This window comes from Antrostomus carolinensis, unplaced genomic scaffold (genome assembly GCF_000700745.2).
Source record: "Antrostomus carolinensis isolate BGI_N321 unplaced genomic scaffold, ASM70074v2 scaffold13981, whole genome shotgun sequence".
Classification (NCBI taxonomy): domain Eukaryota; kingdom Metazoa; phylum Chordata; class Aves; order Caprimulgiformes; family Caprimulgidae; genus Antrostomus; species Antrostomus carolinensis.
In genome coordinates, this window is record NW_010296641.1 from 15,336 (window position 1) to 42,667 (window position 27,332).

General features: G+C 38.8%; 1 protein-coding gene across 1 annotated transcript in view; it reads right to left on the minus strand.

The window, feature by feature from the left end:
- The window catches only part of LTBP1 (latent transforming growth factor beta binding protein 1), a gene marked incomplete at its 3' end in the record, with an annotated part of 74,090 nt that overhangs the window by 14,622 nt on the left and 32,136 nt on the right, over positions 1-27,332 (minus strand). The window contains exons 14-20 of the mRNA XM_010178359.2: positions 26,408-26,533; positions 18,729-18,854; positions 16,375-16,518; positions 8,365-8,547; positions 6,962-7,048; positions 3,663-3,791; positions 2,201-2,341 (exon numbers count right to left, since the gene is read on the minus strand). Of these exons, the coding sequence (XP_010176661.2) occupies positions 2,201-2,341; positions 3,663-3,791; positions 6,962-7,048; positions 8,365-8,547; positions 16,375-16,518; positions 18,729-18,854; positions 26,408-26,533 (936 nt within the window). The remainder of the gene's footprint in view (positions 1-2,200; positions 2,342-3,662; positions 3,792-6,961; positions 7,049-8,364; positions 8,548-16,374; positions 16,519-18,728; positions 18,855-26,407; positions 26,534-27,332) is intronic.

The window sequence follows — 27,332 nt, forward strand, 5'->3', positions numbered from 1 at the left end:
GACTTTGCTGAATACAAGTTGAAGATTAGAAGTTATGACCATTTTTAAGTGCCTAAGGTGGCTCATACCTTGAGTGTTCAGCTTTGCAAATATCTTAAAAGGTTCTGATTTGGCACTATTAGGCCAATTTAAAAGCACATTGGGTTGGACACCCAAGAAATAAAACTTCCTAAATCAGTAGTCGTCGCTGAAAGCTTAACACTGACTCAGCTCTGCTCTCATTGAAGTTGAGAGAGCTTGACAAAAACCAGTGTTAGGACAGAGGTGAATATTTGGGTAACTCCATTCACGGAATGGATCTTTAAAAGTTGCTATTTTGCTTTTCTTACATTGCTGTCAATGGCATCTGAAAAAACTTTTACAGCTAGGGTAGAGCTGAACAAAAATTTTACATGGGCTCAACGGGAGACTGGACAAATACTTGGAAGAGAGTCCCATTAACTAAACAGACAAACTACATCAGGCTCAGGAAATTCCCTGAGCTGAAAATAGCTGGAGGCTGGGAGAGTGCTGGGGAGGGTGAGGAGAAGCATTGTTTATCTGCTTTTCTGGTCCCTAATCATCCACTTACAGCTATTGTTAGAGACAGAATACTGCTGTGAACTACTGTCACATTCTTATGAACATTAACAAAAACATGTGTTTTTGTCAAAGCTGGAATATTTCAGAGGCATACTAGTTCTGACAAAGAACTTGGTGGGAACAGTTCCTAGTCCTAGCAATGTCTGATCGCTGCTGATCAGAGGGAGAGAAACTGTAAGCTTAATATTCCACTTGGAACATAAAAACCTCTGCACAATTGTTTTCTAAAGTCATCTGTAAGGTTTTCATTTTGTTCCAACATAGAGTGAAAATAAATGTTGTCACAAAGGTTTTGTTTTGTCTGTACATATTTACTGTATTTTTACATGATGCACTGGTGCATGGGTGAGTATAGAATTGAAACCTAGCTCAACAGCAGGACAGTGAGTTCTGAAAGTGCCAAGGTGATCAGCATTTAGATACCTCTTCCACTAAGAACTTGTCAGAACACGCAGTGAGGAGCAGCGGTGGGCCGCTGCAACCAACTCCAAATTCTGCTGGCAGCAAAGGAACCAGCCTGCCCCCTCCCGCTCTGCGTGAGGGAGGACATTGCCAGTAGTGATAACAAGGCCTGAGTGCTTTGTGCTGGGTGAGACCATTGCTGTATCAGCCCGATGTCACGTGACGGAAGACCCTTTGGGCCCTTGCATTCTCTTCGCATCCTAGATGAACCCAAAGGACAATCCTGCTCTTGGCTTGTTTAACTGAAGATTGAACAATAGAAGTGCTGTGGTTCCTTCACAGTTTCAGGCAAGAGGATGACCACATTACTCCTCAAAAGTATCAGTCTTATAATTTGGAGTGACTAGAGCAGGCATTCAGCCTGTATTCCCATTTCCTTTCACAGAAGTATCTTAGAAAAATTCATTGCAAGTTGCAGGCACCAGAGGTCTGGATTTATGGCTATACAGTGCCAGTATTAATCAAACCCATTGTAACATTTCTTTCAAAGATGTGTGTGGCATAGACAAAGCTGTGCAGACTGCATAATGCTCTGGATTTCTGAGACGTTTCTAAGAATCTCATAATATTTAACATTTTTTCTGAAATCAATGCCTACTGAAATTAAAAGAACATGCAAAAACCTTACTTTAACAGTGATGCTGCAGCCCACAGCTTGAAAATGTGAGCTTGCTGTACCCTCAATATTAATCAATTGAAAGCACAGATAAAATTTCAGCTATTTCCTCCTATATCCTGTTATTCCTGTTTCTATTCCTTGCTTTGTGAGAAGCAGTCACTTACTCTGAACTGAATCTCCAGAGACAGCCCACAGCCAATCCCCAGCCTTAGCGAGACAGCAAGCAGGCTGTGCCTGGTTACCTACAAGGCTGGATAAGGTGCAGACAGAGCTGGAGAACTGGGGGGCTAAAGGCTCCCCAGCCCAAGCCTAATCTCCTTAATGCTTCCACCAGTCTCCTGCCTGCATTGGCAAAGTGGAGCCCTGTGGAGCCCTACAGCACGATGACTTCTGGATCCACAGATGACGGTCCAAAATCCTCCAAAAGAGCAGGCTCATCCAAGCATGACCCAGTCTAAGCTTACTGGGGTCTGTAGCCATGTCAGCACCACCTCGTAGAGGTGTACGCGCTTCAGTAATATGTATAACGGATCATACCACTTGAATCTGCTGGTCTGATGCATCGCTTTTCTGTTGCGTCCAGAACCATTGGGTGTGTACAGAAACAGTTGTAAGATCCTTCTGTGTTAATGCACTGGCCATCAATACAGCTGTTTGGGTCCTGACATTCATCCGTGTCTTTAAAATGGAAGGAAATGTATCAAGGAGAGCCAGCACAAAGTAGTCGCATTGTGTTAATCCATGTTTATATCTTCCTATATTAGGAGCAGATTTCTCTGCGTGCCTTTTTTTAATTACCACAAATACCAATTGCTGGCAGAAAAATCCTGCCTGTGCCCATGGAGAAGGACAGACAGATCAGCAGGATGCTGACCTCTAATCCTCAAGTCCTAGGGAGCATCTGGATGAGGAGACTTGCTGGGGGGGTTGGAGTACCAGGCATACCCCACATCCAGCACAGTTGCATCTGCTTCCCACATTCCTGTCCCTTTAGGACAGTACCAGCAGGCATTAGAGGTAGGCAGACTCTCTGAGATTCTTCATGAGCTAGTCAGGAGAAGGGATCACTTTACCTAGCCACAGTAGTTCTATTCCTTAGTTTGTCTGGGAGAGTAAAAGTAGAAATTTAGCTCAAAGGGAAGAGCAGGCCATTTTACTTCAAATAAATTACATTAAATCAGCAAAAACCCCACCCTTTGTAAAGAACAATCACAGAATCCCAAGGTGAAAGGTTGCAAAAATTGCAGTTGCAAAAATTACTTCCTTTCATTATGCTATGCTGGATATTATATATGGTTTTCTGCTTACAGAGCAAAAGTCAGGGTTACAGTTACGAGTAATTTTCAGTTGAATACCAGTACCAAAGGAGTACAGGGTTGTGCAGACTAAAATTATCTTATCAATGACCTGAACTGCGATTTCACGTTGCATATTAACTCCTTGTGGAAAATCACTGTCCTTGAAAAAAAAATCTGCGCTAATTTGATTTATTAGAGTAAAACCAGCACACTTACCAAATGAAAGGTGAACTGCAACATGCAGGCTTTCACTGCTCACTCCACGTACAAAGAACAGAAAGCTAAATTGAACCTTGGCAGAGTGAAGCAGCAGCGTGCGTGTAAGGAGGGAGCCACCTCCACTCATTTTGTGCTGCCTGCATAAAGGCTGGTAACAGCTCTAGGCTCTGCACTCCAGGGAGCGCAAGAGGCTGTTCTGGAGATGCAAACTCCTGGGAGCAATTTGCTGAAAAAGGAAGCCAAAAAAGCAAACCCCGCTCTACATGCCATTGCCATGTCAGCCAGAATTGCTGCCCAGCCAAGCAGAAGGGAAGGGAAACGACCCAATGACTCTTAAAAAGCTGCTACAGGAGTTCAGAGGCCCAGCGTTCCTCCCCTTGCTGGGAATACCGCAGTTCTGATGGGAATCCTGCCGTATGAGTCTGCTTGTTTTGCCCATCTGCATACCATTATAGTGACAAGACCACTTTAAATAAACTTACCAAAGCACTGGAGCTTAACAGGGTCGTAGTATGTGCCTTGTTTGCAGTAGCACTCGTAACCTGGCTGTGTATTCAAACAGAAGCCATTTTTACAGATTTCTTGTCCAAAGAGTTGGCATTCATCAGCATCTGGGGAGAAAACATTAACGGCTGTGTTACCAGAATTCTTATGAGGCCACGCAGAGGAGCAAGATGGAATAAAGCCTATAACACTTTTTTTGTTCAAGCAAACTTCACTTTACACAGAGGGCCCCAGGAGCACAGGTATCCTCAGGAAAAACAAAACAAAACAAAACAAAAACCAAACAACAAACTGGTGTGGAAGAGGCTGTGGTGTGCTTGTAGCCAGAATGGGAAAGGGAAAACTGGTGGACCATGACTTTCCCTTGTCAGAATAAGTCCTGTGGCACACAGAGGCTGGAAGAATCTGCAGCTCCCCTTTCTTTCCTTTGATACAACATTCCTCTTAGCTCCAAGCAAAACAGATGAAGAATATGGCCTGTATTTTCCAGTATAATTTGCTTTACACAAGGGATTCCCACCATGGATCTAATTTCATCACACCATCTAATTACAAAACTAACTAAGCGGTTATGTGTATGAATGGACTTTGTCACTGCTCTCCTCTCTCCACAGTTTGGTGACTCTACTGTGCATGGTAGGGAATCTTCATATCCACACTGCTTGCGACTTTGTTTTTAAACTGATATGCACAACTTCTGTGGAGACTTCCCACCATTTAAGAATAATTGTGTATGTTGCCAAATACAAGGCTGCAACTACTACAGACCTAGTGACAGCTGACAAAGAGAATCCACCGCACTTTCAAATGGGGCTAAATGTTTTCAGGGAGGTTTCATGGAAAATATATGCCAGGTCATACACAGCTTTTCACAGTTGCACACATTTTTTCCCAGTCTTGTATTTATGCATTTGTTACTGTTGGAATTCCATTAACTTCCTTTTTTCCAAGCTACTTGTCATTTGCTAGACCTGTTAGCTTTAACAGACCTATTAGTCTGTTAAAGCTAGGCTGTTATTAAAAATGGCAATAAAAAGCACAATGTAAAGCAGGTGATTCTCATCTTAACACCAACTGTCATAATCCACTGTCTTCTACAGATTTACTCCCCATTTACTCTGGGGAAACACAGATTTTAGCCCAAAGCTGTCATTTTCAACTGTACAACAATTTCAAAGATAAATTATTCAAATACTTACTTTTTCCAGAAGAACTGAAAGTACTATAAAGCTATTTATTTTTACAACTGCTCTTCCAGCCACCAAGTGGCTTCAAACATTAAATATTTTAAGTTTGACTGTTTAGTAGCAAGGACAATGCAAAGATTAATAAGAAATGTCATGTACATGTCTGTCTTTTTCCTGTGGAACATGAATTTGTGTACGTGGAAAAATGGGAAAACCTGGGAGCAGAGTCAAGGAAGGCTAGCTGAGTATATTAACTTCTGACAGATAATTCCAATTAAGAAAATAGGAGTTGCTCCTACAAGCAGAAGCTTGTGGACAAAAGCAACAGGAACATACGAGTTAGTGTAACAGAGAAAGATCACATTACTAAAGTAGTTATCCATTTATTGTTTGTTCTTTGTGCCATTCCTAAGGTTGTTACAAAATAAACTTATTGAAAACAGAAGTAGTCTTATTATGGCAAGGATCTGTGGAAGATATTTCCAGATGAACTATTTCCACACTCCAATATTTATGGCAGCTCGAGATATCATCAACCCTGAGGTAGCACAACAAAAAAAGTGCAGATTTTCTCCGAGACACATTTGGACGTACTGTACACACAGCATGTCCCAAATGTGCCTCGCAAAGATAGACAGAAATCTTGGATCTAGAAAGATGAACACCATGCTTAAACAATCCCCGAATAAAAATACTCTCAGAGAGTATTAGGTCCTTTAAGATGAGCTCTGTGACAGTGTTCTGACTTGGCTAGATGTAAATTGTCAGTCTGTCCAACACTGGTCCCTGCTACCATCATTCTCAGGTCTGGATTCATCCCATGGCACTTTGTTCTTTCCTCCAAGGTGGCAGACAAAGTAACACCTCCAGAGAGTGGAGATTTTCTGTGAGTTACCCCATTTAAATGCCCACAGGAGTTGGAATGAATCTTGGTATTAGTGCCTTATAATCCTTAGTATCTTTCCCATGTCTCACGCACTTGCCAGGTGCAGCGAAACATCTGCTGACGATAACACAAAAAGATATGAATAGGACAGAGAACTGAACTCAACCATGGCCTACTATCTAACTTGATAGGAAAACCAACCTAGTAGTGTCCTAGTCAGTGAGGAAGAATAGTTTGAAAAAGTGCATGTGAAAATCTTTAGGAAAAAAAACCAAGAATCTTTTAAGTCTCACCAATTTTTGTCACCTCCCAGAATTAGGTCTGACTGATTAGTGATTTAGCTAGAGGCAACTCCGACAAATGCTTATCCACCAACCATGTGATACCATGCCTCTATTAAGGTCTTTAAAAAATAATGATTTTTACTGCATTTTATAGGAGAGGAACACACAGTACTTTCTAAATTTAGTTCTTGATTTGTAAAACAGCAATTCCAATAGGAACAAATATATAATATGTGCGTGCTTTTCTAAAGACTCTATAGCTGCTATGTAACCCAAAGATAATACATTGACTTCATTTTATGTGTTTATGCCAAGTAAAATTAATGTCACAAATTATTAATATTGATGCCTGCTTCTGAAACTTGAAAAGGAATTTCACTGATCTCACTCTTCCTTCTTAGCGATGCCAACTCCCTCCTGCCCACACCCACAAACCCCTTCCTGTCACTCACATTTCTCTACAATCTTTTGTTTAATACTTATTTCATGAAGTTCTGTAATGAAAACATCATTGCTGAACTTCCTTCGGTTTTTATATTCATTCTCACTTGTAACTCTATTGTCTAACAGAACTTTTTTCCTCTCTCCAAGTCCCCATACATTTATTTACCAATTTCAGGTGGCTTTGTATTTCATATGTACATGAGTATTTGAGGTTTGTGGTCTCAGCACCTACTCTCACAGTATATAGCACTTAGTATAAATTAAACCAGAATATTGCAGAGATTATATATACAGAGACTGTATAATTGACATTCTTAACAATCTGTCAAATTATGATATTCAGTAATATTTCATATCACAAGCTGTTTTCATCACCTAATAAAATTTGAATTAGTATGTTTACATTGTTATCTCACATTTCTAGTCAATCAACTAACAGAACTTCTGAAATAAACTTAATACAAGTTAGTACTGACCTTTGTAATTCTGAGCAAGAAGCCCGTAAGATGAATCTCCAGAGGGAATGAAACCTTTTCCTTCAGGACACAAATCAGTAAATTCAGCTAGGAAAGAGAGAAAACAAAAAATTATGTCATTATAAAAGTGTTACTCACATATATACGTATTACATATGTGCTTCAGGGTATTTTGAGAAATCTGAGGCAATGTTTGGCTTACTCACATCTATCAGGCAATCATGCACACCTTCAGCTAAATGGGGGATGCTAATGCTACAGCCTGACCTTCCCCTGCTCTCAGTTTGCAGAGCTAGCTTTGAAACACTTAGCTAGGGTACCCACAGCATCACAGAGCTCCATGCAAACTATTTTCTCTTACTCCTTGGCAGGAGAATGGAGTCCTTACTGGGTCTCCTGGTGCAATGCAGTTATAACAATACCAGTAGCCAAATTATCTTGATTAAAACTAGCATGGGCCTCTCTGAGCTGCAACCTACATACCCCAACTGAGATACAAACCCCTTCCCACATTCTTCAGTCCTTATACAGGAAAAACACTAATTAACTGCAACAGGAGAACATGGTGTGCATTACAGAGGGAAATTTAAATTTAAAGTGCCTTGGAGACTATACAGAAAAGAATAAACCTATCCAAGCAGAGGGGCTCTTTTTCTAATGCATTTCATTTTAGTTTCACTGATCTAAAGTATAGTTAAAACAGGAATTAAACATGATGATACATTTGTGTGTAAAGTAATCTTTAGTGCTTAAACTCAAAAAGTTTACACATGTTCTCTCTTATGTGATTTTTTCCAGCTGGATTCTGAATTTCAGCCATCATCACTGTTTATGTTTCAAGTACTGTTTTCAATATTTGTGACAAATATCCTATGGCTTCGTTTTTGTAATTTAATATTTAGAGGTTAAACAACAGGCTGCAGACAACATGATTAACTGAACTGTTCACTAAGTAGCAAAATGTAAAACTAATATAATAATTTATATCAGTAATTTGTAGTACTGTAGAAACAACATTATAAAGAATAGCTGTAGACTCTAAAACACTGTAGTGCTTACCTTTGTTTTCCAGCTTGTGGGAAAAATCTAACATGTTACCATAGCATCTGGAAAAAGCTTCTGTGAGAATCCATTTTTATTTAAAATCAGTTGGAGATAATGCTGTTCAGTAACAGGCTGTTTTTATTCCCAGGGTAACTGCAGTGAATCCAATGGAATTACACCAGGTACAAATTATTCCTATTAACTTTTCCTCTGTGGAAGTCTCCCATGGGCAAGTTATGACTCAATACTACAGAATATAGGATTTAATGGGCAAGCCTTCTCTAAAGGCAAAGTGCACTAATGTGAACACCAACACAATGCTTCAAAAGTTTGCAAAGGGACAGAAGGTCTCCTCTTACCAGTTCCAAAGACAGGGCATGGGAAGATTTCACAGTTATCGCCCCAGCCAGCACCCAAGGTACAGCAGCATTCTTGTTTGGTTACATTGGACGTAAGCACATTGTCACAGAAATTGGCATCGTTCAGATTGTAGTAGCACTCCTTCTTTCCATCTTCATGTTGATCAGCCTCTATGGGTAATTCTGAAGGCGAAAAGAAAACATAAACCACATAAGATGACATGTGAAATGAATCAGTTTTACAGGAGAATCAGAAGAGCCACAGTACCTGAATTTCACCACAGTGAAGAGCAGCATTGTCAAGTAGGGAAGAAAATGGTTAAGTACCAATTTTGGGTTAACTTTTTTGTTCTTGGGAAGAATGATGGAAGTTGATAACCTTCTTTTTTCAGACTTTTAAAAAACTTTTTAACAGGACTTTTTCAGACCTGTTTGCCAAATTGGACATGAGGGGATTCTCCACATTTGCACTTTTCATTTTTAAGCAATGCATGAACCACCTGCTCTCACACTCAGCTACCTAATGACCATGCCCAACTCCTGACATAGTGTTTTTCACCTATGAATCTGGAAGCTCTTCACAGAGATGAGCAAACACTACAAACTAATTTGACAGATAAAGGAGCTAAGGCACAAACTGAAAAGGCCTGATTTTCAAAAGAATAAACATTTCCAGCCTCTTTTAATTTCTTGGAAAAAAAAGCACGTTCCACACTTGAATACAAGGCCCTTTATGATTTTTGCAAAAGTAACTGACAGACGCCACGGTAAGCAGAGGAATATAATGCAGATGTCAAGTTAACTGACTCTGTGCTTTACTTTAAAAAAGGCTTTACTTTAGAATAGGCATCCAGCCAAGAAGTCAGATTTTTCTGCCTTCAGCAGTTGAGTGGGTCCTCTCACAATGTTTATAAGGAATGGAGGCAAAATAATCTCTCCCATAGATCCAATAAAATACCCTATTAATAGTCAAAGACCTTTCTAAAGCAAGGCACTCCGAAAGTACACCAAGGAGTGAGTTTGAAAATACCTAGTTAAAGACTCTATGTTTGCAGAACTTTGTCTGTCTAACCTTGCACTTCCAGAAAAATCTAATCAAAATAGCTCAGAAGCGGGAACTATCACATGAAACTGTTATTTACACTTGACCAATATGGAAAACTTTTCATAGGCCACCCATAAAGTAACTGAGTTCTAAAATTACAAATGGTCATGTTTGTTAATCAAATACAAAACTTTGTTCAGGAGCTTACATAAATCTTGAGGTGACTAGTTTATTTCCTTTTTATCTTGGGAAATTCTTTACACTTCACATTTAACAAATGTTTAATTCACAAAACCTACTAAAATTATTGCATTTTGGCTGATTTGCCATTGTTTGAGATTTCTTTCATTTCTACTCAGGCTCTCATGCCAAGCATGAGGCATTTATCAAGCAACATACATATCCAGGTGGGAAACAAAACCTTATTTTACACCTGAGTGACAATGCATTTCAAAACACTAGAAGATTAGTAAGACCCAAAGAGTTGTCGTGTATAAACTACCTTTGCTTGCCTTGCAGTTCTTTTCAAGAAGGAGCTTAAGGCTGGCCTGCTTATAAGTGTTGCTATACTTGGGGTAGTCAAGTTCACTTGACCACCTCATCTGTCTGCCTCTGTCTGCCTCTTGGAGGTAGGTCAAGCTCAGCTTCTTTGTGCCAGTTACAGGATGGAATTTCTTCTAATCCCATCCACTTAAAAAATAATGGTTGTGAGGGGGCATCTTGAAGATAGTGATTGTCCAACAAGTGCTGAAGGAATTAAATTAACTCCAGCTCTTGTTACCTCAAGCCTGTTATCCCTGCCTGCCCACATTCCCCCAGGAAGATGGGGCAAGGCAACTTTACTGAGCATGTAAATACCAGATGTGTTTTGAGAAAAGCAGGTTTAAAAATGCCAGTATGGACTGCCTGTTACTGCACTTCAGTAGTATGAATGTAATAGTTCTTTTGGTTTCTACAATTGGATTTATTTTGATTTTCCTCAGAAAAGTGACTGTGTTTTGGGAGGTTGAGGGGCAGGCAGACACCTCTTCAAATTTAGTACAATGTTGCCACCTACAAGGCAAACTATCCTTTGCTGTTCCGCCAATATAACTGAGTTGTACATTAAAGGAAACACCCAGCCGAGCACTTATTTCATCTGTGGTAGTTTAGCCTGTGGTCTCCCCTCCTCAGACAATTACAATTTTCCATAATGTGCTGAATTTCATAAAGTGCGGTGGTTTTGCGGTATCAGCTGCTATCCAATAGGAACTACGTTAAGACTATCATGTGTCACAGAAATGCAACTGAACTAAATCTGTTATTCCAAGGTGAGAGAGTAGTACTTCAGCCACCAAATGATACATTTTTCTTGGCCCTTTGCCATCAAACTGAATCCAATCCAAATCTTCAACACAAGAAAAAGCACGGCAGTTTTCACGTTGTTTACCAGAGCAAGAATGCCAGAAGCTGCCCCAGGAGGAAGGGGAGACAGTCCCATCATGTCATTGTTTATTCCCTTTTTACATATGATGTGTTGGTTTCTCCTCCCATTATCTGTTCAGCAGCTTAAAAGTCTGTTGTTTACACAGCTGTGACTGAGAGTTAGTCAAGCAGGCATCATGAATGTTTGGAAACCAAATGAGACACAAATCTTTTATTTTTTTTTTTTTTTTTTTTAAACAGGACCAGTCTGTGTCTACAAGCTTATAATTCTCTCTCATACATTATTAACCATTCAGTAAGCAGGTTGATTTTGAAAGTGGTTTCACTAGGTTGACAATATGTGATAGGAAAGGGATACTTTTTTTTTTTTTGTATCATTCTTGTTTCAGGTTTTTTGTTGTTAGAAAATGTAAAATATCTCTCTACCTACGGCCTGCTGGTAAAGGAACATCATTTTATCAGGTTGTTGATATGATTGTGCCATTAACAGCCTGTAAGAAAGATTCGGTACAGTTTCTGCTAGATTGAACTCTGAAGTATTTTTTATAAATAGATTTACATACCTTAGTGTAACCTTGATCCAACAATATGCTTCAGCATGTGTTTGACGCAAAAATGTGCATTAGTAATATAGGATTCAGTGGATAATCAGGATATTAGCATATGCTTAGACCTCAGAATACACTTAAATACTTGCCTAAATAGTGGCCTATTAACAACTATGATCTGAAAAAATACAAAACATATAGAACTGATGGGATCTTAAATACTGCACCTGTGCACAGGTGGAATCACTAAGGTGGTTGCTAAAGTGAAAAATCATCATTACAAGTTCATGACTTTAAAACCACAGCAAAGAATCTGGTGACTCTGAACAAACAACTGTAGTAACACACATTTGCAGAACCTGATTTTTGAAAAGACAGTAAAAATAGATTGGTATGTGCCTATCATCATGGTGTACTTGTTTAGATTTCTCAATCGGCTCCACATGTGGCAAGCTTCAACACCTAACGTGTGTGTGTGCAGTGTATGTGCGTATACCTGCATATGTACAATTCAGGGATCAGTGCAAGTGATGCACATTTGAAAATGATATCTAAAGACTATGTTCATAGATGACTGAAATTCAGATAATTATTTACCTTAGAAAACTATGCACATATTGCCATACAAAAAATAATACAAATATGAAGAGTTGCCTTGTAAGTCTTAACATTTAGAAAGCCCTTAAACTTTAGGAAATTTATAATTCGTACTCAGGCACTAAATTTCTAGCCTTGAGGAAGCTTCCAGATCAGATTTATAAACTATTACTTGGCAGCCTCAATTTTTTTGTGTAGTGGTTGTTTAGCTGCAGGGGGATTGATTTTGTTCTAATACAAATCAGTCTAGGAGGGACTCGTGTTTGGACACCAAAACTGTGATTTTTACTTGTAAATCCTAGTAAATACTCTTAAATATCTTGCCATTAGTAACTGGTGGGCCCTGGTACCTTAGTGGAGTTCTCTTACTGGAATTCTTTTCCTTGGCTGAGGTGTAAAACACACACACACACACACACACACTAAGACACACACACCTTTGTTTGCAATTCTCATTTTAAATCATACCTAGTATAATCCTCAAATATATACTATCCTTTATAGCATCTGGATTCAATGCAATGAGATATATTAGCAAAATATTAGTAATTTACATGCATACTAGAATATGTATTTTTTCTTATGTAGAAACAATTAAAACCATGCTAATTACTCAAATGCCCTTCAGCTTGGTACTTGCTACAAATTCATCAAAAATGGCTTCATATATCTTGTTAAAAGAATAAATGATAAGACTTTAACTGGGCATTTTTTTCTCTCTTAGGTACAAAGATGTATAACAACAAAGTTTCATCTACTACAAAGGAGAGTTCTTTCCTCCTTGATCTTTTCTTCCTTCTGAAGCATTTGCTACATTCTGTGAATGGCAGGGAAGAGGGGAGGGGAATAAGACAATCAAACATTGCACAATTACTTTTTTTAATTACTTTTTTTTGTTTGTTTGTTGCTGGAACGTGACAATATGGGCTGGAATTCCCGATACATACACTGAGAGGATTGTTTCAGGACACACCTAACAATAGCTGTAGAAATAGAATTTCCACCAAGTGAAATCTAAATAGAAGGAAGTCTCGAGAGCCCTAGTAGCAAGTAAAGTGTGAACACACAGCATTCCACAAAGCTAACAGCCTTTAACCACATGCAAAAAAGTTCCCAAATTAATGTAAAGTTTGGGCAATCTTCATCTATCTGCACTTGATACAAGGTGGACAAACACTCCTTTATGCACAAAAATACAAAATGAGAAAAAAGTAAAAGTTGAATAAACCACACTGAACTATAGATATCTGCAACAGGATAATGCAGATTAAATTCTTCATTTCTGAAAATAGGCATGGTGCAAGCTAATGCTGACAGATGATGTCCACATGCACCATAGGGGCTCTCAAAGCACCGCGCATGACTTGAGTATGGGGCCTGTCAAAGCCAGAGGATGTGTGGCTACTCCATCGCTCTTTGCAGGGAGACAGCATGCTATTCCCATCTGATCATGCTGCAGCTGGTCTCGGAAGATTCTGAAGTACTCATCACTGGACAAACCAACATAGTTGTTATTTGCTCATCCTGCAGTGAGCACGTGGGGCTTATGCCACTTACAAATGAGGAAGAAAAGATTGGTTTTGTTCCCTCCTCAGCTGACAAGCTGTACAAGGGCCACCCATTGGTTCCCAGAACAAAATGGGAACATACAAAGTGAGTGGATGTAGAAGAATTAAGTGTGTATTGTCAGCTCCTGAAATATCAAATCCTGAGGTATGTGGGGCAGTGTCACTGCTTGACTGGTCAGTCTCTGAGGTCTTGAGAAACAGAAGCCAACTGATAAGAGAAACAAAAAAACCCAGCAAGGCTGCAGGAGGTACAGGAAAGCAAGAATCCTTTCTAAGAAGAACTAACAACAGTACTTTCCTCCTTTTACTTTGGAAGAAAATTAAGAGAATAAATAGTAAAATCTCTGTTCCTAGTACTGCCACTTTTCCTCATTCTAGTTCAAGAGCATATGGTGTAAAGTACGTCTCACTGAGTCCTATTTTGCATATCTTCTGGTCTCCTATGTGAGCTCTTCCTCCTTGATAACCTTACCAGAGAAGAGACAAAGGTGAAGCACATGTTTTGTTACAGCCCGATGAAAGCTGGAGGGGGAAGGAATCATGGCTTCTGTCCAAACCGATCACAGTAAAGCTATGTTCACCAGTGACAACAAAATGGAGTCAGTACTGCCAGTAGAGTATTCATCTGTTGACAGTACAATCAGCCACACTGGGCTTTTCATCCCCTCCCTCCCCACAGTAACATTTGGGTATGTCCTTGAATGCTCCTTGGACTTTACTTCTTACTTCTTTTTACATGAGCTCAGGACCTCTGCTAATTTATTTAGCTTTGGTTTTGTTTTGACAAATAGTTAAATTCTCCCAAGCACTATCTCCTCACACTACCAAAATGAAGATGGCATTAGCATCTCCTGCAAATCTTGATAATATGATTTAAACACTCTTCTTCCATAAATTCATGGAAGAATTTTAAATGCTGTTACTTCAGTTCTTATCAGCAGGTATTTAAGCTAATCTGCTCCACGGTGGAAGGGTACTGCAGTATTTTTCCTTGCAACTAGGAATGGAGGCAGTACCACTGGGCATTGCTCTGCTGCCTCAGCCCTCTTTTTTTCATTCCTTCTTCATAAAACAAGCTCCTGTAAGCCCGAGTCTTTCTCACAAGATTTTGCAATGGTTTCAGTTTGTCAATCAGCTGTTAATGATATTTCACAGGCAACTTCTTGAGTGCTGCTGAGTGCTGCATTCAGTGATCTGAATACTTGTTGCAATTAGGTCACAGATATTTCAACCTTGTTTACAAGTCTGAAAGACCATGAGTGATAAGAGAAAACTGCCACAGCCTTGTAGGCTGTAGAGTCTGCATCCTGGCACTAGAGCCAGTTATTCTAAAGCTTTCCGGAAGCTAGATCAGCCTGTAGTGTAAGAACAAAAGAATGCAGAAAAATACTAAGATTTGCATTCTGGAGGGGAAAAAAATGCTGTGCAGGTAAATCCCTTAACTATTTGTACTCTGTTGCTCCTTATTGTGGGCTTGTTCCTTTCTCCAAACTGGATCAGTGTAGAAATGTGGAGGCAACTTTTAAGAGTTCTAAACTAATTTGTAATGAGCATATTTCCAGTAGTATTTGGAATTCCCAAAACACCTGATAACAAAAGATCACAAATCCAATACAATGGACTATTAGGAAACACAGGACAAAAGATGGAGTAAAACAGGCAAGGGCACTGACCTGGTTTTGGCTGGGATAGAGCTAATTTTCTTCTTAGTAGCTAGAATAGTGCTGTGTTTTGGTTTCAGCCTGGGATTTGGTATGAGAAGAATGTTGATAATATACTGATGTTTTTAGTTGTTGCTAAGAAATCAAGGACTTTCCAACTTCCCATATTTTGATAGTCTGCAGGTGCAGAAGAAGCTGAGGGAAGTGTATCCAGCTCAACAGATCAAACTGACATTTGGATATGCCAATGGGATAATCCATATAATATAATGTCATGTTCAGTATATAAATGAGGGCTGGCTGAAAAACTCGCTCCCTTCTGGGACTGCAGTTTCAGGATTTTCTCTCCTCTGAGATCACTAGCTGGGAACAGGCTGGGCATTGGTCAGCAGGCGGTCAGCAATTGCACTGTGCATCACTCGTTTGTATATTCTGTTATTATCATTATTATAATAATAATTATTTTAAATTTTATTTTATTTCAATTATTAAGTTGTTCTTACCTCAACCTATGAGTCTCCTTACCTTCACTTCTCCAATTCTCTCTCTTATTCTCTGAGGCGGGGCAGAGTGGTCAAGCAGCTGTGTGGTGTTTGGCTGCCAGCCACCATAAACCACAACAGGCAATCAAAAGGGCACTCAGATTGACAACAATTCAGTGTTTTGGGTTTTTTTTGCTTTCCCAACTACCTTTTCTGAAGACTTAAGTTACTACTAGATAATGCTAAGACGATACAGCTATATACAAATTTTGGTTTTAATCATATGCTCCCTTTAACATTGTCCACACATACTAGTGGATGCTTGTAAAAATCTGAACAAAAAATAAAATCACTCAGGCCATAGCCTTGATTCCATATCAAATGTCATTGTTACAGTACAGCAAACGAGATTGTTTACTCTTAACTGCTGTAACTGTTCATTATTACTCACAAGTCCATTGATGTATAAAATTTAGAAGGTGTTTCTACTATATTTTCACTCACTGGTAAAGTATTCCATCCTTGAAACACCTCTTCTCATGCACACACTTTCAGCAAGACAGAGTTATAAACTTTTCTGTTCTACTTGAAGCAACACCAGCATTTAAACCAACTTTACCTTTCCATTGGTTACATATGCAGTGGAAATCAAGCCAAGCATGCAAAAATCTGCTGGCATTTTACCTGGTGAGGTACGGAAGCGACACTGTCCGGTCATTGGATCATACTCCTGGTTTTCATCAGAGCACAGGCACAGAAAAGAACCATCAACATTTTCACAGAGGGCTTCGCCACATACTCCACTCAGCATTTCACATTCATTCACATCTGGGGAAAAAATCCAAAACATAAATCAATTCAGACCCATTACTGACAGTTTGTTCTTTTATCTGCTGTATCTGTGCCAATACTGTCTGCCAGATTACAGTTGTAATCTCTGGGGAAGGATTAAAAACTCACTAATACCTAAGTGGATTCATAAACAAGTAGTCAGTCCTTTGAAATAAAGGCCCCTGAAAGCCACAGTACAGTTTATAGACTGTTCATGCTGATTAGGTGCTGCTTGTAGACCAGAACATTGGCTTTCATTTTTTTTCAGGTTTTTTAAAATTTCTTTCTCATTTTTAAATACTTGCTCTTCTTTGTACCCTTTTCTTGCGATTTAAGATTCAGACTAATTTCATTTGTTTTCTTAACTTTATCGAACTTCCACTGAACTCAAGGAGAAAAATGAGTAGGTTTTGGTGCAGTTCAGACTGCACTATGAAAAGAGAATTCCCCAGCCCCACTGCCACCAAATGCCTCTTGTATGATGGCCTCACAGGCTGCTCTGGATCCCACAAGGGTTATGTCCAGAAAAAAAAACTGCTGAACACTGCAAATTTCTGCTCCCCAAAAAACCCCACATATTTTTAACTTGGATTCCATATACCTGCTAACTAGTATACCCTGAAAGGTGTATTTGATTGATGGGAGGGTTGTCTGCTGTTTAAGCAACGGGTTACCAAATACTGACAGGATCACTTAACTTTACTCTCTTTTCAGTTGCTAAAGTTTATGTTTGAAAATCTACTTTGTCTACTAATGACAGAATCTGAAAATTATAATTTGTGTATCACAATTCAGAAATTTCTATAATTGAGCGTGGTCTAAAGTATAACTTGTAAGGCAATGTTTTATCCTTTTTCCCTCTTATCCAGCAATAATGAAATTCTAATCATACGAATGAATGTTGATTTTTGTCTATTTTTATATACATAGGCATTCTAACTTATGGTTTGCTCAGCACTTTTAAAATGTACTTAGATTTTTCTTTCTCTTTTTGCCGTATTCCTGTCATAAGGAGTAAATCTTGGGGGAGCGTTGCCTGGCCAGGAACTAGAGAGACTTACCTTTTCCTAAAATTGTTTTGGTAGATAACTGGCATCAAAATTTGTAAGAGTATTTTATATTATATAGTGTATACAAGAAAAAAAAAAAAAAAGACAGACATTATTTTTTGGTGCAGAATCAATTAACTGCCAACTCAAAACTAAATTTAGTTTCACACCAGCTTTTGCTTTCCTTTTTTTTTTTTCTTTGTTTCTTTGCTTCATTTGTTTTCATCCTTGAAAAGTCACTGTATGCAAAAATATACATTAGTGTGTTGCAAACTAAGTGCCAAATGGCATAAAGAATTTTGTAATAAAACTGTTTAATATAGTAGAAAACACATACAAACACTTCTGTAAAACTTCTAACTCCTCCCCTCTGTTCAGTATCCCATTTAGGCCTCTGTTCCTGGTAAATGTGTTTCATTCCGAGTCTGGCTTGAAGAAATTGCTTAATGAATACCTTTCCTTGATCTGGTGTTAATTTTATATTAGAAACTTGTGCTGTCTCAGATGGTTCTCAGGTCCAACCATCACTATTAACAGATCTGGAAACCTATTACTCACAAGAGAAATGTGCAGTATTTACACATCTACAAAAATCTCACATCTTTTCATGGTGATTGGTGTCTTTCCTGGAGCTCGAAGCCAATGCTAAAATCTGTTCAAATACACTGTGCCCAGGGAGGTGTGCCATCTAACGCAGACTGGCTGTACCACATCCCAGACGTTATTTCCTGTAGAGGGTAGTACAGAGTCCCGGTTATTCAGCTAAGAAACTAAGCAGATGTTGCATTTAAATAGGCTAAAGAATTAAATTCAATCTATTATGATTTATATTTCTGAATGGTCCTGATGTGCAGAAATAGTGGGTTTTCTTGGGGGTTTTTTTTAAGAGATAAAATGAATGGTTCAGCATATTTGCTGTTAGTTTCCATTCAGTCTTAATAACAGGTTCTCATTAAATGGATACACAGTTAAGTTTCCATCTGGCACTAAGTTCAGTGAGTAAAGCACAGCTCAACCTTATTTTGCTAGTAAGTGGTACAACTTTAACAAAACATGACAGAAAACAAAAATGCTCTTGTGAGGAAATGCATTTGCTCCTATGCCCCTTTTTGCTCACTAGAACCTTGCAGGAATGACTACTTGCACCTAAGAACTCACCCGTACACCCTCGCCCATCCTGTGAGTCCTGATACCCTTGGTAACAGAGGCAGCGGTAGGAGCCATCCATATTTTCACAGAACCCGTGACTGCCACATATTGTGCCGTTTGCACATTCATCAACATCTGCAAGGAAGAATTTTAACATCAGACAGGCTGTGTGACAGTCAAAGGCAGATTATTTGTGAAGAGTGCAGAAAAACAACAGACAGGGCATTTTTGCAAACAGATGCAGCGATGTCCCTCTATACATTGGGAAAGAAAACACAAAGAACAAGACACAAAAATTTAATGTAAGCACATGTACAATTCAAGAAATAGTTTCAGTGGTAACTTCATATGGAATTATCTTATGTCAGAAAACCATTTTGGTCAACCATCTCCCATCTGTTTCATCAAATCTGTCAATTGTGGCATGATGCTACGTACCACAGAGTAAGACATAGTTTAAATATGACCACCTCTCTGACTGACTCACAGATTCTGACTGTGTAGCGTTATACAGTCAACAATGTGTGAAATCGAACCCACTGTGCCTTTATGAAGAGTTGCAGGGTACGGTTGCATCCGTTACGCAGAGGTACTACACAGATCTCATTGTGGCTCTCAGCACAGACTAGAATTTCATGGTGTAGGTGTAAGTGGTAAACATCTGTGGACTGAGCCTTCTGACTTCAATCCTGTAAGTTTACACATATGAATAATCTTACTCAGGCAGGCAAAGTAATTACAATGCCTGCATGCTTTCTGTACACCAGCCCTTGCATTTGTAGTTCCCATTTGTGGATTGCTGGCCTTACAAGAGTCACTTGTATGAGTAAGTCTGTTCTTTGACTCAGCTGCCCCTCAAACTATAATGAAGCAGAGCTGCTTGTGGTGGAATGTGGTTTATTTTTGTAAGTATATTACAAGTGCTAGGTATGTATTATTTTTATCTTCACTCAAAGTAAGACCTAAACCCAAGGCCCTGACCATCTGTGGTCATTAAAGATACCATGGTGTGTTTTTCAGGAGGAAGAACATTAACTGAAACTGGGAACCTGCCAGGATGGTAGGATTAGAACCTCCTGCCTTCTAAATGCCTCTGCAGTTTGAAGCAGAGAAATTATTGCTATATTTCTTTCCTAGACACCATTATGACTGTTAAGTAAGGTTGATATCTGCTTGGAATTACCTTCCGCACTGTGCCTCAGGGGTAATTACATTTTAAATGGTGAATAAAGTGATTAGCTTTTGATTTATCTGGGTACTAGCTACTATCGTTAATTCTACACATTAGAGTAAACCTTCACGTGATGGAGACTACCATCATTCTACCTCCAGTGAAGGCCTTAGGCAGTCCCTGAACTATAGAACTGCTGGGACTGAATCCTGCATTGCCATAGAGAGAGGGTTTCTTTGAACCAAGCACTGCTGCTTGGTGTCTTTCTGAAAGGAGACAGTAGGGCTCAAACATAGTCCTGTCTCGTCCTGCAGCTCTTCACAGCTGTGTCAAACAAAGGCCTAGAAAAGTCAGTGAAAATGCACCTGGTTCTTCTCCTGGCAGTGCTCACCGAGCAAAGGACATTTTTACTTTTAAATTGTGTCTTACACTCAGCTGAAAGGGAATTCTTGGTCTTTGAACATAGCTGTGTCACAACTCCCCAGGCTATCCAAATTTGAGCAGCACATCATTACCATCCACACAGGTTACCTGTTGTACTGCCCTCTTGCTCCCCAAGTGCCCAAATGCACTTGGGGAGCAAGTGCATTTGTCTGCCTCAAGGAGAGGCTTTTTTAGGATCTTGAAAACAAGCTTTTCCTATGACCTGAAGTTGGGGTTTGAACATGTTTAGAATTGCATATAGAGTTTTAAGGCCAGAAGATACTATCCACAACCTCTTAAATAGCTTAAAAAACTGTTACTGGCAATTTCTGTACATACAGAGTAAACTGTGGAATTTTAACATCTTTTTTGGAAAGGCATTTAATTTCACTTTAGGATGTTTAAGTGACAGAAAACTCACCTCTTCTCGTACTGAACTGATGCACTGGTTAACAACCTTCAGCTAAAATACCAAATTCATGCAAAAACTATATGTACTACATACACCAAAACCTAGGAGACATCTATGAGTAAAACCGATAATTATAAAAAAAGTACTTGCAGGTGGGACTGGCAGAATAATTTATTTGGTTTGTTGGTTTTGTCAGTAAAGGTTTTAATGATCTTTTATGTCTTGATTTATTAAACAAAGGAAAAATATTGAAGGAATTTATCTTAGGGTTATTTGTATTTGTCAAAGAATACAATAGCTAGTATTCTTATTCTCAAGGAACTGACCATGAAAATTTGGGTGGTTTCTGCATACTGAACTTATTCAAATCTACCACAAACCCTGCCTTTAATTAATTAATTCATCAACAAAAGTAAGCAACATACCTGTATTAAAGACACTGGCAAAGGTGAAAGGTCAAGTATTACCTTTGATACCCTTTACTTTTCCAGTCACCATAATGACAGAATTTTAAAAAGATGCATATGAAGATATTAGGAGGAAGAAGATATAAATTCTTTACGGCTGTGTTTTTCTGGTCCCTCCCTCTTGCTGCTGTGCACTATACCTGCATAACGTGTCTTATTTAAATATTTAGTCTTATGTGATCATCAGAGTTTCACATAGCTGGTCAAAAAGTCTGAATACTCTATCTCTTATTCAGAAAACCCTGCTAAGAAAAATTGAGAAAAGGAATTCAAAAAGAGTAAACAATGGTGGATTAACAGCCAGGAATTCAAGACAAGAGACAATAACAGTGTTTGTATTTTCAGTGGCCAACTATAATCACAAAAGTTCCTGAGCCATAGGACAGTTACTCTGTTAAAAGCCTAGACAGAAGAAACTGAAACTGGGGATTTTAGAATTACCTTAATTACAGTATTTCTATTACTTAATAGCTAAATGTTAAAGGAAACAGGGGAATGGATCACGCATCTGGTTCTCCAAAGGTAAACTAAGGTAATTGACTAAAAAGCTGCAGAAACAAAACGTGATTGTAGCAAGTGTCCTAATTTAGTATATAATACCGCCACAGAAGATGGTTTTGTTTTTAAAAAGTACACAGTCTGAACATGACTGGATCTTTCAGTGTTTGGGAAATTACAGAGAAGGTCCAAGCACCAAATATTTTTCCTTGTCTAGACAGCTCACTCAAAGGACTCCTGTTTTACAGCCGGAAAGGGCATTTGTTTCTTTAATCACCCCGTAAAGCATGAGGCTTGTAATCGGTGAGTCTCTTGCTATATGGATACAAAGCAAGGGGAAAAACTAAATATAAAACTAATATATCCTATGTCTGTACAGTGACTAAAGCAGTTCTCTGTAATTACAACCTGGTTTAGAATCCATGACTCAGTGCTGCCTGCTTTATTTAAAAAGCCTTTGATCTCACATCATCAGGATTTAAAGAAAGGCGAAACATGTGCATTCAAGCAGACTCCCATTCAGCTCAACAACATGTTCCTGTCTTCTGCCAACCTGAGCAAGATGAAGGCACGCTTAACCCCAGGCGTGATACTTAAATCTCACTGAAATCTGCTTACATTGCAAAATGCCTGGAAGAGGAATTGTTTCCTATGACAGTTTTGTACACTGCTTAAGGGAACAGAGCTCTGATTCTGAGACTTCCAGGTACTGCCCATAACACCCATACATAAAAATCACTGTCATGAGAAAATTAGAAAAATGAATATTTGAATAAAGACTTTGGCCATCTAGAAGCAACCATGCTGGATGGTCATTTCAACATTGCAATGATGTGGGCAAGAAAGAGATTTTTGTTTTCCCTTTGTGTTCTTACTTCTCTAGCCAGCATCAAAGTAACTAGTTGATGCCCTAAAACATCTCTATCAGCAAAAGTGAAAAGGCTGGTGAAGTCTGTGAAACCCTCATTTCACTCATTGTGACACAAGAAGGGATGCATACTTGAATCTATGTTTGGTAGAAGCCTGAGCTTTCTTACTCCGGTATTTACCCTGAGATTTGGTGAAGCTGTGAAGTTTTCTAGAGCATAAAATTTACTCGCTGCAACAAATAATGCTCTGCCCTAAAAGGAGTCCTAGATTTACCATACCCTTTTCCTAAAGCTGCCTTATCTTCCCTTTATATGGGCAGAATTATGGTTGTGATGTGCAGTTACAGCAAACCTCTCTTAAAATGTCTTTGGTGGCAGAGGTAACAGTTATGCACTGTTCACAGCTCTGCTCTTTGTTTCCCTGATTTTCAGACTTCCTAGGTTTACAGTCATCTTAAATGATGGACAGCATAGTATCTTTATGTACAGATTTGTAAATTATTCTTTGATCACAGAACGATCTGTGGATGCTCGGTGTAAGCGTCCAAAAGGCTCAGTTGGGTGACTTATTCAGCGGACAAGGAAAGGAGAACAGGATACAAGACACAAAGTGAGGGGAAAGGAAAAAACAGAGATCAGAGAGCTGTGGTGGGATGTGTAAGTTTTTTTGGAGTGCCTGTTGAGGCAGGCAGTGAAGCTCAGGGCTTGGAGCAGAGAGAGGGAAAAGTGAGGGAGCCACTGAGAGACATACGGGATCGGACATGGAGGCAGGAGATTCACTTGGGGCAGGGTATTGCCTTAAGCCTCACAGAACCTCTAACCTGAGCTTTTGCCAACACAGTTGACAGCACCCAACTGGGTAAGACACTGCCTTTGGAGAAACCCCAGAGAGCTTGACAGGGAGCTAGGGAGCGCTTCGAGAGCCTCCTGCTCGGAGAGCCTGGCGCAGCCGAATGGCTGAGCCTGGGGCCAGATGGCAGTGGAATGTCACCACTACAACAAAAGTTTTTCTACACCTTGGAAGAAGACACAGTCTCCACAGCTGTTCAGTTTACTTTGGCCAATGCCCATAAAAACTCCATACCAGAACTGAACCACATGGGGTTCTTAAATGTTTTATGTTGTTGTTTCTGACTTTTCAAAAAAATGAGTCAAACTCATACAAAAACAGTCTGGAGATATGGAAAAATCTGCTCCCCAGGTACAGACTGGGGTCTGAATCCAGTAAAATTTCCTCAGGTTCTTTCTCTGATGGTATAAACAGTTATTCTCACTCACTTAACTAGAAGTAAATTCACAGAGGCACCTAGTGTAAAGAACAGTAGCTCCTGCCGCTGGAAGCCACATCCTTCCTCAGTACCTGGAATATCACACATTCCTTTTGTTTCTGATCCTTTTGTTTTGTCTTGCCTTTTCAAAGGAAGCTGACACCACTACAAATACTAACACTAATGCCATCAGTGCTCCCTTCAAACGAGTTTTTTAAACTCAGAATTGTTTTTATTAAAATGACAGAATGGAGAAACTAATCATGGTAGAAAAGGAGTGCTGCTGCTTCAGAAGACTAGAAGTACCCTTGCTTCGCCAAGTTATTAGAATACTTTTCCAAGTGCTGAATATAAAGTCTGATCTGTATTCCATACACACCACCAACTACTTGTGAAGCACGCTCAACTGCTTTTGTACTTGTTGTTTTATTCTTCATTAAAAAGTTCCAAAACTACTCACAATCCTGGAAATAAGATCTTGTGATTTCATCTTTTTCTGTTTAGTAAAAGTTTGGCTTTTTTGTTCTAATGGAGATTAACTTTGTACTACTTCATCATACGTGATGGTAACCCTTCCCTGGGAACTGTGCTACATTATTTACTGTCAGAGATGCAGACAGAGGGGCTCATTGTTTCTGGTACATCCCCTAAAATTAGATGCCACTGACTTTTATTTTTAAATTGTGGTTCTATTCAGTTCTGCCTTTTTTCATTTCTGAGAGTTAGATTTCACAAGGTTCTTCTAACTCTGGTTTGGAATAAAGTGTTTGGTTTCTACTAAGAGCAGGCTGCATTCTTCTCTGACCACTTTTTTTTTTTTTTTTTTTTAAGCTATGCTCAGCAGTGAGGCAAAACACCTGCTACTACTTTTCTTGCAGAGAAATTGAAGATATTTAACCATATCCTTCCTAAACACTGGGTGAAAAGTATACATGCTGCCAAAAGAGTCCATAAACATGCACTGGAATTATCCCCATTACCTGAAATCACAAAATACTGCCTTGTTCATCAACCACTGGAGTTTTTCAGATTTGCTCTCCCTAGCCTACTTGACCAAACTTTTGTCTTGGCAGTAAGAGAATGTTTCTTTTAACTTACACCATGATTACAAACTAAAGTAAATGTTTAGAGAGGAAAAAGCACTAAAAATACTGCAGGACTGATTATTTTTTTTTTTTTTAGTTATCAATAATAATTAAAACACAAATAGTGCGTTCAATGTCATGCTATATCTAAATATATAGCACTTATTCCTTTACATCAGTATAATAGTATTCTTGCCAGTAGAGTATTTAATTTCATATGATATTACATTACTAACTATATGGCAAGTTATATGCCAGCTCAAATAATAATGCTGTAATGCTGTTTTTCCTCTGGTAAAAGTAGGGGGAGGAAATGCAACAGTCATTTCATGCAACAGAAGTTTCCATACACCTCCTCCACTGAAGGAAGAACCTTTTCTTCATCCAATTGGGGGAATTTTTATTTTATGTCAGCATCAATGGCTACACAAAGCCACATATCGTCTTGGTACCATTAAGCACAAGTCTCCTATTTCAAATTCAGTGCAGGACAGCAGTATCACTAGCAGGTGTGTGTATCCCATTAGCAACAGGATATATTCTCATGCTATAACCAATTAAAAACCCTAGTTACACCTAAATTCTAGGCTCCTGGTTGATTTTTCTCACCAGTGCTATTACTGGGGCAGCTTTTACAACTTGATATGAATAATATCTGTATAAGCATACCTGCATATGTTTATGAAGAATAAGCTGGCTTTAGCACTGTAAAGATCTAATTACTGATATTTACACCATTTCTGCCATTTCAAAATACCTGAAGTTCTATCATAAACAGCATTTTACTACAATTTCTCACTGGTATTACTTCTGTTGTACGATGCTTCATCTGCATCTTTTTTAAAGTCTTGACAAGTAAGGTTCTGTTGTCTCACACACAGCAATGAGAACATTCAGGCTTGCTGCTAATGCACTTGCAAAGCTTTAAATTAAATGATCCTAAATATTTATGGCAGGAAGGTCTTACCCACTGAAATTTATCAGAAGCCTGAGTTCCAAACTCATTTTACATGTATTTTATATATATTTATTTATTCCTTCCATCTTTGCTATAACATAGAAATAATTTCTCATCTATTAATAGACTTCTGTATTATTACACATGTCTATGGGTTCCATGTATCTTAACATAAGAATATAATTCTGTCCTTTGCCATACTTAGGTTAGCATTCCTTCTTTTTCACTAATTTCCTTTGCTCAAAAAATATAATCCAATGTTAAGATAGCAAAATTATTAAAAATCAAGAAAAGTAAAACACAACTTGTAACAAACTAACTCAATTATGTTGCTCATTTTATACATTTACTGTTATACTTTTTATGATTCAAACAGCAACATAGCACACTGTGCATTTATGAGAAAAAGAACAGGCCCTTAGGTGGCAGACTGCAGAATTAATAGTGAGTTTGGGATTTTAGACCCAAATTGACTACTTTTCTCACCCAACTAATAAGAGCAAATCAATGGGAATGCATTCTTGTAACTTGTCTCACCTTCACATGTTCGGCCATCTGCAGACACAGAAAAACCTCGCTCACATATGCACTGGTAGGAACCATCCGTGTTTAGACACTCCCCGTGAGGGGAACAGAGGTCAGATCTCTCACATTCATTGATATCTGAAAATACAGAGACATTAAGAGCTTTGCAAATCATCATACCCTTACTATTAAGCCTACATTCAATTAATCTTAAAAGCAGCTTTTATTTTCATCAGCTATGTAAACAGCTATATAAACAGGCTCATTTTCCAAGTAACCAAATCTTCTGGTATCATTCTTAAACTCTGTATATGCATCCGTATGTTCTGCTGCATCATGCTCTCACTATATCACTCTCTGCGATGAGGATGAGCAGATGAGAGTGATTTGTGAGACGGGAGTATAAGCTCCATAGTAGCCAACATTTCTTCTGCATTAGGGAAATCCTCAGATGGCTCCATCTCACTGCTTTTTGACGGCTGCATGCTGGTCCACTTGTACATCTGGCTCCATGTGTTACCAGCAGGTCCAGAGTTGCATCTTTTCCAGCAGGCTGATTTTACATAATTTAAAGCCAAATGCTCTTTTTTTGCTGATGGGGAATGGGAATGGTCCCAAAAGGTTGCTATATAAGAGACTGTCATCATTGCCTTTTTTTTTTCTTTTTTTCTTTTTTTTTTAAAAAAACCAACTTAGCATTTTTCAAACACTGCCTTTCAAATTTGTGAATCTGAAAAACAAGCATTTCTTTCTGACTGGTGTCTCATCTTAACAACAAAACCTGCCATCAGAACTTAAGGACTGCAGTCATTAATTCAGGAGGTACCACTTTCACATAAATTATTCACATTGTAACTGCACTTTTGTATTTTCCTTTACAAAAACCTATTAAGAAGTTTTCAGTATCATGCTGAGATCAAACACAAATTTACAAACA